At 35.1% G+C, this 14,169-nt stretch overlaps 1 protein-coding gene across 2 annotated transcripts in view; it reads right to left on the bottom strand.

Annotated features, from left to right (window-relative positions):
• Positions 1–578: 578 nt before the first annotated feature.
• epha3 (eph receptor A3) overlaps positions 579–14,169 on the bottom strand; it is a 130,437-nt gene continuing 116,846 nt past the window's right edge. The window contains exons 16-18 of one of the 2 annotated variants that reach the window (XM_084122109.1): positions 11,021–11,176; positions 6,710–6,802; positions 579–3,600 (exon numbers count right to left, since the gene is read on the bottom strand). In XM_084122109.1, the coding sequence (XP_083978235.1) occupies positions 6,727–6,802; positions 11,021–11,176 (232 nt within the window). In that variant the 3' untranslated portion in view covers positions 579–3,600; positions 6,710–6,726. The remainder of the gene's footprint in view (positions 3,601–6,709; positions 6,803–11,020; positions 11,177–14,169) is intronic. The other variant, XM_084122108.1, reaches the window with a different exon arrangement.

Genomic DNA, 14,169 nt, shown 5'->3' with positions numbered 1-14,169 from the left:
CTGGAGCAATAGCTGCTGAAAATTAAGATTTACCATCACAGGAATAAAGGACATTTTAAAATATATTCAAATAGAAAACTAGTTAAGTTGTAATAATATTTCATATTAATATATTTTTTTTGTGTATTTTTGATCAAATAAATGTAGTCTTGGCGAGCATAAGAGACTTTAACTACACCTCTTGACATTTTTTGTCTTGACAGACTTTTACATTTAAAAAAAAATCTATCAAAATTTTAAATTGAAAATTTTCTGTGCTTAATTTTCATGCTGCCATATCTTTCAATGAACATTTCCCATGTCCTCATATTTCAGCTGTCTTTAAAAACATACTAAATAGTGTTTTATTAAAAATGCATAAAGTTTCCTGTGATGGGTAGGTTTAGGGGTAGGGTTAGTGTAGGGGGATAGAAAATACAGTTTGGCCAGTATAAAAACCATTACGCCTATGGAATGTCCTCACAAGTATAGCAAAACAAACCTGTGTGTGTGTGTGTGTGTGTGTGTGTGTTTGTGTGTGTGTGTGTGTGTGTGCAAAACAAGCACCAAAGTGAGACACTTTTTTTGCTTAGCATTCATTCTTTAGAAAATATCTTGAGAATGTTTATTATAAAAATATAAATGTTTCCACTACAAATCATTTTACATTAGTAGACAAGGCCATCTACACACTCACACACATACACACACACATCAATCTAAAGAAGGGGAACAGGACGCAAAACAGTATTGCTCTTCAAAACACCTTCAACAAATAAAACATAAGGTACACTGATAAGGTTGCAACATAAACATGTCATAACTTACTGAATGCTTACTGAAATAAGAACATCTGCACTGTGTATGGTGGTTTGTTGTTAAGAAATAAATAATAAGTCATTATAATTGTTTTTATGTAAAAACAAATACAATACAAAATAACAAAATATAATACAATGGAATTCCGTAAAGGTTGTACAGATATCTTGTTCATTCTTTTATACATACATACAGACATTTGTACAGGGATGGCCAGGTAAATGATAGTACCTCTAGAGTCACCATTGCTATCATCACAGGTCCGGTTCACATGCTAACAGCAGGGGTAAAGCAACATTTACAGGCAGAATCAAAGGGGTGTAGAGGAAAAATGGATTGTTCCTTCATAAGGTAGTGCAGTACATGGTTAGACTGTCATGTGCACCACAGATTTTACGATGAGGATGTCTTAAGAAAATATTCAGGTGATGATCTGCAAATGTTGAGCCACTTAGAAGTGTATTAAGCCTAATGGCAATATCCAGTCTCAAATTAATAAATGATCAGGAACCTATTTTGAAGATGAGAGTTGTGAATCCTGAGTGTTCATCATCAGATAGCCGCTGTCCTTTCAGAATAGCAATAGCAATTTGAGAAATGATCATAAGATCAAATGTAGGACAGTTTCTACGCAACATTTTATAAATGAGGCCCCTGAACTCAAAATTAACTTCACTACTACAGAGCATGGCTATGTTCGGAATAGTACACTACCATACTACTCTTACTATTCTCAAAGTATACAGTGTATGTAGTGTGCACAGAAGTCATATGTTCTGTATGCATGGAATATCCAGATGCTAACAGAGTACACTGCACACAATACTATATCCAATGCAACACGCTTGATTTAATCTTCCATTTCCGGTGTGACACATTGCTGGAAGTAGCTGTGTTATTTGTTCTATTCTTTTCCCCAAACCAGTTCAAACTCCGCCCCTCAGATTTCATTGGTCATGTCATGACAGGTGACTGATAGAGCTGACCAGTGAAAGAGGCTGTGGGGTGGAGTTTGCCTTTAAAGGGGTAGTTCACCCAAAAAAATGTAAATTCTGTCAGCATTTACTCACCCTCATGTCGTTACAAACCTGTATGACTTTCTTTCATCTGCGGAACACAAAAGAAGATACTTTGAAAAATGTTAGTAACCAATTTTTTGGTGCTCATTGACTTCCACAGAAGAATCATACAGTCATGCAGGTTTGGAACAACATGAGGTTGAATAAATGATGACAGAATATTATTTTTGGATGAACTATCCCTTTAAGTGGTTTGAAAAAACAAAATGACACGTGACATTTAATTGTCTTTCTTGACTCATTATTTGATTGGCTGCCAAATGTTAAACTCAATGTGAAGCACAATTCACAGCTCATTCTAATTCCATAACCTGATTTCCAGGATATTCAACAAGAAAAAAAAAAAGTGAGGACTGGGACTTTGTTTAATCAATTGGGAGCTGATTGGATTGTGAAAAGTTGGTGTTGCCAGAATGTAGTCCGGTGATTGGAATGAAGGGGCTGAAAAATCAGAGTGATTTCTGGCCACAACCAAAGAGTAGTAGTTTCTGAGGTGGAGTCATACTGATATCAAGTCAACGTGATTTCAAATAAAATTTTACACATATTTGGATTACAAATTCTCTAAATGATAACTGGTTGTTGTTGAATTAAGCGAGCAGATTGAAGAGGTTATGTCACAATATTACTTTAATCTTCTTGCAAAACCCTTTTGTTTCACCAATTAAACAGGCAGTATGTAAGCTAGTATTTTATTTCGAACATAGCCCATGTCCCTCATATACATCATATCTGAGACTTCTGAGATCAACACACTGCTGGTATTGCGTCTGGTTTTCTCATGTGATGCAACCATACAAATGCTTGGGTACATTATGATTTACTGACTGTTACTGATTCTAGTAAACAGTTTTCTTTTTATTTGATAATTAATTCATGTATCATCTGAACACAGTGGTACAAACAAACATATGTCATGGGCTACATTAACAAACAAACCTTTTAAATGGCAAGTTTACCCAACGCCTCTACTCTACTCCATCCCTGATTCTCGAGAATGGCTCTCTGCACTTGCAGATAAATGGTTTATTATCAAATATATAGCCAAATGTGTCAGATCCTAACAAGCATTACCAGATTGCTCTAACAGTAACCAGCTGTATTTCTCCTGCTTTTCTTCAGAAGAATTAAAGGGGGCTTTTTTCACAAGTGGCCCAAAACCACCCAAAACTATTGCCTCTCTGAAGTGCTACAGTACCTTCCAAAAGGAAGACGGATGCTTTTGCAAAGTTTTTTCCTGAAGGCTTTTTAATGCTCCCCTGCCACATGTGAAGAGCTTTTCACTAAATCCATTCAGAGCAGACCGGCTTGCAACCGGCTTTTGTCTATAAGAGCCATGTTGCATGACCATAGACTCCTAAACACGAGGCCCGCGCTCATCCCCTTCTCGCCGATAACACAACACGTTAATCGCTGGGAGATTTGCTCCTCGTCTCTGCACCTCGTGCCCGGGAAGACGTGTTCATTCTCCAGGAAGGTTGTTCTGCTTTGCACATGTATTCAAGAATTGTAGTTCCACTTCCTCTTTTCATTCAAATGTCTATTTCCGGTCTGTTAAAGCCAAAGCAGCATCAATCTCATATAAGTATCTTTCTTTTCCGTCACTCGTTTTTAATTTTACACAGGAACTGGACCGTTCTTTGAGTGTGTTTCAAGTGTTGTTAGGCTGCTCACGATCTTCTTCTGAGGTCCAACGATCGTCACACCGACTTTCTTGAAGTCCCTGTGTGTCAAAGCGGAGAGAGAGACAGTGAGTGTGGGTAATATAGCCCTCACGGTTTGACACATGTTGACATTAAGGACAAGCCCGCAGCGTCGCTCTGCCTCAGACTGCATGTGTCAGCCATGCAGGACAAAGTATTCCAGGCGGACACCATGCTGCCATATGCATACAATAAGTCGAGGAGCTGCTCTCTGGATTCATGACGGACTTTGTGTTATAACTTAAGAAAGGGCTGATTTACAGCTTCCACTGATGAGAAATTGGAGAAGCTGCTACATTTTCTGAGTTGGTTATTTCTACTGTAATTTGAAAGGAACAGCATTGTCAGGGTTACCCCAGAGGGAAAAAGAACGACATTTCTCATTTAATGAGATCCATGCAACAGCTGACAGAAGCTTGCATTATTTACAATCGTGAATAGACTCTCCAGACTTACCATATGGATGAGTTCATCCCGTGCACAAATATCCTACCTGGTCTCGTAGGGAAAACGTGAATCGAAATGAGGTTTTAAACAACGTAAATTGTGGTTGTTCACAGGTGAAATGTCCAGAAGTGGCAATAAAAGAATGGTTTACTCTCACTGAGGTACCTTAACACAGGTTATACGGTTATAAGGGAATAATGAATTACATTTTTGCTCTGTTCCACAAATATTGTATGGCTGTTGTAACATACAGTATATATTACAAGCCTACCTTGCCATTCAAAAACAATAACTGTTCGAAAGTTTGGGGTCGGTAAAATATTTTATCATTTCTGAAAGATGTCTCTTATGCTCACCAAGACTGCATTTACAGTATTTGATCAAAATACAGTAAAAACAGTCATATTGAATACAAATATTATTGCAGTTAAACAACTGTTTTCTATTTAAATTTCATTCCTGTGATTGCAAAAGCTGAATTTTCAGCAACATCACTCCAGTTTTCAGTCACACAATCCTTCAGAAATTATTCGTATATGCTGAATTGGTAATCAATTAACATTTTGTATTATTATCGTCAATATTGAAAATAGTTGTGCTGCTTAACATTTTTCAGGATTCTTTGATGAATAAAGTTCAAAAGAACCACATGTATTTGAAATAGAAATTTATGTAACATTATAAATGTATTTTACTGTCACTTTCAATTTAATTTACCCTTGCTAAAAATAAAAGTATTCATTTCTTTGAATGGTAGAGTAGTTCAGGATTCAAAAATAAGGATGGCCTGATGTCTCGCAAACTTAAAAAATTGGTTCCCTTTCGAGGGAACTCACGCTGCTACACTTTTGGGAACGCCCTCAGCGTTTGAGCGTCTGAAGCGCGTGTAACAGTTGTCCAATTGGCTCTGCGTCACGACGTAGGATGTGACTTAGCACGCGCCGGTTTTCCTTTTTTTTTCTTTAGTCCTGCTTATGAGTTCATGTGTTTGATTCTCAGGAAATGGACAACAATGGACAGAATGTCCTGTGTGCGCTATTACAGGTTTAAATGGATCAGAAAATGCAGTGGTCTATTCTCAGGTTAAATTTTGGGTATATAATTACATTTAATTAAAACATTTATTCCTGTAGGTGGTACTGACTGATTTAAAGTCACTAGAACATATTTGGTGATATGCTTGTTAACATTAACAATAACATCTATATAAAATATAATTACACTCAATGGACATTTCACCTGGAAACTCTATTTGTAGAGCGTATTTCAGGTTTTACAAAAAACTATGTCAAGACACGTTTTCCCATTAGATCAGATTGCACTGCAAAAATGTGACAAACCAATCACTTTCAAGAGTTCAAGTACAGGAGCTTTTGCAAAAGAACAAACAGTAACACTTTCAATGAAGACCATGCTTATAATTAATTATAACTCTTAATTATTTATTTATTTATAATTAAGTATTACTATTTTATAAATATAGTTATAAAGACTCATCAAGACTGCATTATAAGAACAGTTATAGTTACATTTATATTATTTTTTATAATTACTTATAAGTCATGCATTTGCTTTTTCAATGCTCATGTTCATAATCCATTATACACTGATTTATAAGTATTAATAAGTCAGTCGTATGGTTCCATGAATATATTTATAAAGACGCAGCCTGCATTGCTATAATGTTATTATATTATAATTACTATGACTTTTTAGTAATTCAGATTTATTCCTGTCAAATAAGTGAATATATTGTTATTATTGCCGTGTTGTGTTCTTATAAATACTTATTGATAATACAGTTACTAACCTCTATAAATGCCTCATTGATGGCTTTAAGTAAAGTGAAAACAGAATGCAATTTATCTAAAGCAAATGTTAAGAAATCATGAAGATGTGCTCATTATACATTTTAAGTTGTTTACTTGTAAATGTAACTAATGAACAATAATTCATGTCATTAAATAATGGAGAAAAAAACAGAAATCATTAATACAAACATTTCATTTTTTTAAATCTTTTTTAATGTTACATACTAGCAAAACACTGCAACAATATTTTTTTAAGTATAATTCCAAACTGCTATAACCAATACCATGCTGAGGAGATAAAGATTTAAACGAATCAAATGATCATTTATGACCTCTAATGCAAACATTAGCCATTAAATGCATAATTGATAACTAATTGGTACAGCAGACAAGTGTCTCTGGAACTATTTTATATTTGATCATTTATAAATCAGTGTATAATGAATTATGAGCATGCACACTAATTATACAAATTATATAAATGTAACTATAACTGTTCTTATAAAGCAGTATATTTCTTAATGAATCTTTAAAAACATATTTATAGAATAGTAATACTTATAAATAAGTATAAATGAGGCTATAATTCATTATAAGCATGGACTTCATAGAAAGTGTTATCGAACAGACATTCAATTCTTAGTATTGTCAGATCAGGGGATGCAAAAGCTGTGCAGTAAACATCATTACAGCATATTAGTGCAAGCAAGTTTATGTCACGACCTAGGTTAGGCTATGCACACCTCAGGTATGAGTTCTGTTAGATACACTTCTACAAAGTGCAGCAGCGATTTAGTCCCGAAGTGAACATTAGTGCAAACAAAAGCTTGAGGGAGCAGCCAGCAATAGAAAAGCTATGACCGAAACCCACCATCCAGTCTATAAGCTTTAAAGTGTTGTAATTCCCATGGACGGCTCCCACTCAGGGCACGTGGCTGCTGGTCTGACTTCAGTCAGACAGATTCTATGGGCAAAATAAAGCTTTAGATAGACTGACACATGTCTGTTTATCGTCACTGCACTGCTAATGCACTGACATCAGCCAAACAAATGCTCTCAATGCCAGTCAAGACAGGCCTGCAACATTTCTGTGAGACAAAACTTGAACTAATTCAGTGATTCTTTGGGCAGGCATGTCATCTGTAGCGCAAATTAAAATCAAGGAAAAAAACAAAACAGCTGAAACCAAAGAGTTTCTGCTACACCATTATAACAGCTGTAAAACATCTTTACTGCTGGAGGAATCAAACATGCATACCCAGGTTGATCAAATCATTCTGGTTTTAAAGCATCCCTTACAAAAAAGAAGTATACTGTAAGTAAAGTAAACTTAGTATAATTTTTTCAAGTATAGTTTATGTAGTAAACATAAAATCAATGCACTTGTAGTATATTTGTAAGTGGACTATTTCAATACTTATTGGGACTAAATTGCTCCACTTTTTAGTTTTTTAAAATTATACTTTTAAGTAGGGATGCACCAAAAATACTGGGCAGAGAAACCAAAAGAATATAAATCAAATTATTTGGCTTAGCAAGTATATATTTCCTTCTGTTATGTAGTAGTTCACAGTATAGTTGCATACTCAGCACACATGTGCCATTTGAATTCAAACTAAATCGTATGTGCAAGTTACGTTTTCTTTCATGTTTTCTTGCTCTTGAATGGATGAATTCACACAAATTATATTAAAATGCCCATATAAGCAAGTATTCTGCTCCTGTATTGTAGGAGCCACTGTTACTTTCACTGTTCATATTATTGTTCATAATATGATATTTTATCATTCATTTAATAGCACAGTGAATATTTAGAGCTGCTCAACCAGTCAAGAGCAGTGAGTGATTTCTTTGTCTTTTGTTGGTGGATTAACATTGAGGACAAAGACAGCGGTAGGTTTATTTGTCACTATAAGAGCTGCACATATCCAACATACAAGCTTTCTTTTCAACTGTTTACGTTCACTTGTGACATAACTGACTATGTTTCACGGGAATACTTGCTTATATGGGCATTTTAATATAATTTTGTGTGAATTCATCCGTTCAAGTGCAAGAAAACATGAAAGAAAACGTAACTTGCACATACGATTTAGTTTTAATTCAAATGGTGCATGTGTGCTGAGCATGCAACTATACTGTGAACTACTACAAGTGAACTTATTTGTTGAACTTTGAAGCGTACTCTTAGTAAACTACTAGTTTAATACCAGTTTTTATGCACACCTTAGAAAAACTATTAATGTTTCTAGCACTGTATACAATAAAGATGAAATTCAGTTCCACCCCTTTACTATTTACTCTAACCACCCAAAGCTGATATGTAACTATAAACTTGATCATGCAAGAATATTAGATAGTACTGTATGTAAAATATGGTGGAAAAAGTATTTTATAGACCACTCTAAGGAGTAAACACAACTACAAGCAAAGCATATTTAGAATACTAAATTATACTTCTCTTAAGTATATCTCGATCAAAAGATTAAGTACAAGTATATAGACCAAATACAAGTATAGGCCAAACTTTTTAGTGTACTTGTAAGTATATGCCAAGTTTACTTAAGTATAATTTTATTAAGTAGGCTTCATCTCTCTGATAAGTACATAAAAAGCAAACAGAAAGTATACTCAATTTACTAATATATAAAATACTAATAGCACACTTGTCCTTCAGAAGAACTTTGTTTTAAATGTCAATTTACAACGTATTTACTATACAATATGAAAAATGTTTTACCATTAACTACCATTTTTAAAAACAAAAACACAAGAAGGTATAACCATTGAATGCTGCCTGCCATATAAATTCATATTTGTCTAGTCTAATGTGACTTGAGCTAAATAAGGTACAACTTTCAATGACAGATTAAAAAAGCATAACGTTCTGTTCAATTTAACATAAAATTTCAATAAGAGGCCAAACATCTGGTAAACTAACTATGGCCTCATCAACAACAAAAACCAGAGGCGCACAACCAAGGTAACATGATAAATGAATAAATCATCAATAATTGTGTTTATTGTCTCTCTTGTGTCTCTCTTGTGATTCTTCGTGTCCCTGATAGACCCTTCACACTGCAATGTTTTTAGGGCTTATTTAAGTTTGATCAATTTTTGAAGCAATTTTTTGGGGATGAAAACGTTGATCTTTATGACCACAGATTCGTCTAAAACTCTCAAATTGGTGCACTCCTTATTCATTCTGCTGAAAAGACCAACATAAATCCCTATGCCAGTGTAGAGTTGGTCTATGTTGACATTTTTTTGTACTTGTTAGTGTTGACTTGTAGCTGGTTAGTACTGATGGGTGGTGGTAAATGCTGGTGTGATTTTAATTTGTTTCTGGATTATGTTGTTGAATGCAGATTTGATGCTGGATGGTTCATGCGGTCTAATACTAATCACACTTTATTTTGATAGTCCACTTTAGACATTCTACAAGCTATAAGTAATTTTGCAACTATATATAAACTAACTCACATTAGACTCATTAACTCTCATTAGAGTATTAGTAGAAGGATTAGCAGTGGTTTATTCTGGTGTAGTTTTAGCAGTTGTACTGGTTTGTGCTGGTTAGTGATGTTTGCTGTTTATTAGCAAAACTTAGTGAAGCTGATTGATCTTCCACGGTCTCACTGATGAAGCTGATTGGTGAAGGTTAGTGCAGTTGACTGTGGTTAAACAGAATCCAAAACATACAATGGTGATCCTGGTCTTTTCAGCAGTTCAGACATATAAATTAACATATTTTACTTTAAAATTCACAAAAATTATAAACGTACGATTCTGTGGTCAGACCAAAGAGTGGTGTTGTTCACTCACTACGGAAGGCCAAACAAACTGCATGTTAAATAACCCAATCTGGGTCATGGATGAGGGCCGCTATTTGCATGTGATTATTTATACTGACATTTGAACAAAATATAAAGACAAGCAAACAATTACAGACTGCTCAGTGTTTAGATGTTTGGTCCTGAGGGTACACCGTGCAGCACAGCACTGCCACTGTTCCGAGACCGGGTCTTTGATCATTTTGAAGTTATGAATGTCAAATTATTTACATTGTCAAATGCCTCGTCATTTGAATTGAAATGTGGTCTCAGGAGATGCTAACCAGGCCAGGCAAGGTTCCTATTCAACATCTACAAAGCATTTCCCATAAACGCAGATCCACATTGTGGAGCACAATAGGGTCTTTATTATTAGAACTTAGTTTTGACTCAGCTGAGATTGTCCAATGCTGGGGATTATGGGAGGTTAGCACTTTTATTTCTGGCAAAAGGTGTTTTACTTTTCTTTTTTTCTTCTTCTTTTTTTTGTAGCATTTATTTGAATACAATAGAAGAAAGTACAAAAGCACTGTCATTGGAGATTAATAACAAATGTTATGGCCACCATTAAAGGATTAAAGCTAGGCTTCCTTTACTGGAAACTGATCTGTAAATAAATTTGGCATCATCTTCAACAACAGTTTTAGGCTATTTTACACTAATAATCTTAAATTATATCTCTTGTCTGTTGCCTTGGACTCAAAATTACAGAATGCATCATAAAAACTCTTCAGTAATAGGAGAATGACTATAAAAGGCCAGCCATTACATTTAGCCTCTCAAACCAAACTGCTTTTAGACCCATCAAAATTGTCAAGACAAAAAAAAAACCCTTCCCTTTTTGTGTTTCACAGAGAATCATATGAGTTGGAACAACAAGAAAATTAGCAAATGACATCATTTTTATATTTGAGTGCACTGTTCCTTCAAAACTGGTGATATACACAATATAAACAAAAGTATGTTTGTTATGATTCTTTATGCAAATACAGATCACTACCAGTGAAAAGTTTCTGATTGGTAAGATTTTTAATGTTTTAGTCTCTTATGCTCAGGTAAAAGCAGTAATATTGTGAAATGTTATTACAAAGCACCAAATCAGCATATTATAATGATTTCTGAAGGATCATGTAACACTGAAGACTGGAGCTTTGCCATCACAATAACATTTTGTAAGTAAATTTGAAAATATATTCACAATATTACTGTTTTTACTTTATTTATAATCAAATAAATGCAGCCTTAGTGAGCATAACTTCAGACTTCTTTCAAAAATCTTAATCAGTCCAAACTTTTGACTGGCAGGGCAGATTTTAGTTTTATAATACAAAAACCTGAAAGGCTCTTACTCTGCTGAGGTTTTGGCCAGTGTATCACAGGAGCTGTAGCTGACACCAGTGAACGCATCTTTACAGGGCAACGTCCTTGCACTCTCCAGCCAATCACCCATCGTGTGAAAGGAAGTGATGTCAGTGCTGGTCCTGTCCAGAAGCAGATTTACCGGCCTGGGAAGCAACAGAAGTACGGTTAGTTGTATTGTGAATATTAAAGATTAATCATGTAATTTCTGCACCACTGGCATCAATAAATGATACTGGAAAGTATTTGGCTGTGCAGCCCAAATAAATGACAAACTTCACCCAAGTAACATTCATTTGCAGGGCTGATGCACAACAACTATTTTTTTATTTGAACACACCCCATGACTGTTCCTCTAACTTGCTGACTCAGAAAAAAATACAACACTGAAGTTGTGGCGTCTGCAATTCCCATCACGTTTGACAAATGTCATTTATGGAGAAAACAAGCTTATAAAAGTGCAAGCAGAGGGTAAACACAAAGGCCTTCAAATCCGATATGCAAGCTTTGCCTTCAAGGTCTCCATAAGGAAATACCTGCAGAGAAGTGGGACTGATTCTCTCCATCTGTGTTATGGCAAGCATTCCCCAGGAAGAAACCAATACATTTAGGAATGTTTATTCGAATACACAGACATCTCTGTTTCTGATGACTTCCCATTGTTCACATACCAAAGCTTGTTTCAATTGTTTACTGGGTAAAAGGCCAACTCATTAACCAAAACCTTTCTAAACCTATACGAAAATATGTATTATTGCAGTATAATTGGCTTCCCAAACAAACACAATTCTTTTAACGTGTTATTAGCATATACTGTTTGCATTTTATTTTTTTTATATGTAATCCTTTGATGGACAAATACTGTGTGGACATTTTATAATGTAACCAGACAACATTATGAAAAAAACACACTCCAGATCACATTGTGAAAGTAAAGAAAAATATTTAAATAAATCATATAACATATGGTAATTGAAAAAATAACTGAATTGAATAAAAAAAAAAAAAATGCTCTTGTCTTTGTTAATTCAGGTGAAACTCTCAAAATGTATGTGATGTCAAAGCATCTGAAATCCACACTTCAGGGCCAAGAGCACCTGATCAGAACCAGGGGAACAGACGGAAAGGAGACCACAATCCCTGTGGGAACTGCAGTTTATATTCACGTAAATAAACAAATTAGAATACCAGGAAGTCCACTCAGATCCACATGTTCCCAGTGTTCATTACTGTGTGATGAAAATAAAAGCATAATGTACGCTGAGTTGACTGGAAAAGAATGCTGAATGGATCCAAGTAACTTGGCAAAGGGGATCAGTAAGTGCTGACACAGCTCACTGAATAGAGCTGTCTGCAAGACTGCACTGATGTGCACAGGAGCTTTAGAAAGCATTTCCTAATGTCAGGAAAGAGAATAGGGAATCTGAGAATATCGTAATCAATATGCTTTTTTCTGTTCACACATTCATGGGTCATATCTGATCTGTGCCACATGGGAGGAAAAAAATCTGAATTTGTTCACTTGCACCATGTAATGTAAATGCAGCCTCTAAGGTACAGCAGCCACCAAAAAAAGTCCACTTTAGATATTCTACTAACTATAAGTAACTTTGCAACTACATGTCAACTAACTCTCATTGGAGTTAGGTTGGTTAGGTTAGGGTTACGGTTAGTAGAAGAAGTTGACATGTACTTGCAATGTTACTTATAGTCAGTTGAATGTCTGTTGGGGGAGCATCAAAATAAAAGTGTTATCAGATATTAAGCAGACAGTCTACTAATACTCTAATGACTGCTAGTTGATTGGTAGTAGCACAGTTACTTATAGTTAGTGTAATGTCTAGGACAAACCAAAACAACAAAACAAACCGTCAGTTTAAAACTAAGGGTCAGAGAAAACTAAATTATGATCTAAATTAAGTCTTTAATAATAAAATAAAAAGTAAATAACAAAGTATTGCATACTCCCCTTAATTAAAAAGGGTTCTATCTCATTTCTAAAAATATATGATATATCATTTCTAATATATCAGAACCCTCAGAGCTGACTAGAAATTATTAAAGCCAAAATGTACATAATGTGTGGGAAAAGATGTTTTATTATTGAAATACTGCAGATATGCATTGTGTTTCACATTTTTAGAATAAATTTGTGCTTGGTTGGTGTCACCCACACAAATTGCAGAACCTAATATTTACTGTACCAGTGGGAATACTATTGTTTTCTTTCATTAAAAAGGTACTGACACATTCACTAACATGTTAACTGCGGAAACATTATATTAAATACAAATGATATATTAAAGGATGGACAGGACTACTTAAATTATATGTACGTTTACAGCATTAAAGGATTAGTTCACTTCAGAATGAAAATTTCCTGATAATTTACTCACCCCCACGTCATCCAAGATATTCATGTCTTTCTTTCTTCAGTTGTAAAGAAATTAAGTTTTTTGAGGAAAACATTCCAGGATTTTTCTCCATATAGTGGACTTCAACGGGGTCCAACGGTTTGAAGGTCCAAATTGCAGTTTCAATGCAGCTTCAAAGGGCTCTACACGATCCCAGCCCGAGAAGTATCTTATCTAGCGAAAACAATCTGTCATTTTCTAAAAAAAAATAAAAGTACATACTTTTTAACCACAAATGCTCGTCTTGCACTAGCTCTGCGATATGCCACGCATTATGCTCGTCTTGCATGTCCACGATTTCACGCATTACGTAATCACGTTGGAAAGGTCAGGTGGTAACCGGTTGAGGCGGAAAATGTAGGGTAGGGCGAAAAACTCCTAAGTGTTTGACTTAGTCTTTGCACGTTCACTTTGTAAACACTAGGTCTGTACTTCCGCCTACGTCACGCGTGACCTTTCAACGTGATTACGTACTGCATGGAGCATCACAGAGCTAGTGCAAGACGAGCATTTGTGGTTAAAAAGTATATAAATGTTTTTTTTTTTTTTTTTTAAATGACAGATCGTTTGGCTAGATAAGACTCTTATTCCTCAGCTGGGATCGTGTAGAGCCTTTGAAGCTGCACTGAAACTGCAGTTTGGACCGTCAACCCGTTGGTTCCCGTTGAAGTTCAGTATATGGAGAAAAATCCTGAAATGTTCTCCTCAAAAACCTTAATTTCTTT

Source organism: Abramis brama, assembly GCF_963993115.1.
Source record: "Abramis brama genome assembly, chromosome: 8".
NCBI lineage: Eukaryota > Metazoa > Chordata > Actinopteri > Cypriniformes > Leuciscidae > Abramis > Abramis brama.
The sequence above is the reverse complement of the archived record's forward strand: the minus strand, read 5'-3'. Positions and strand labels throughout refer to the sequence as shown.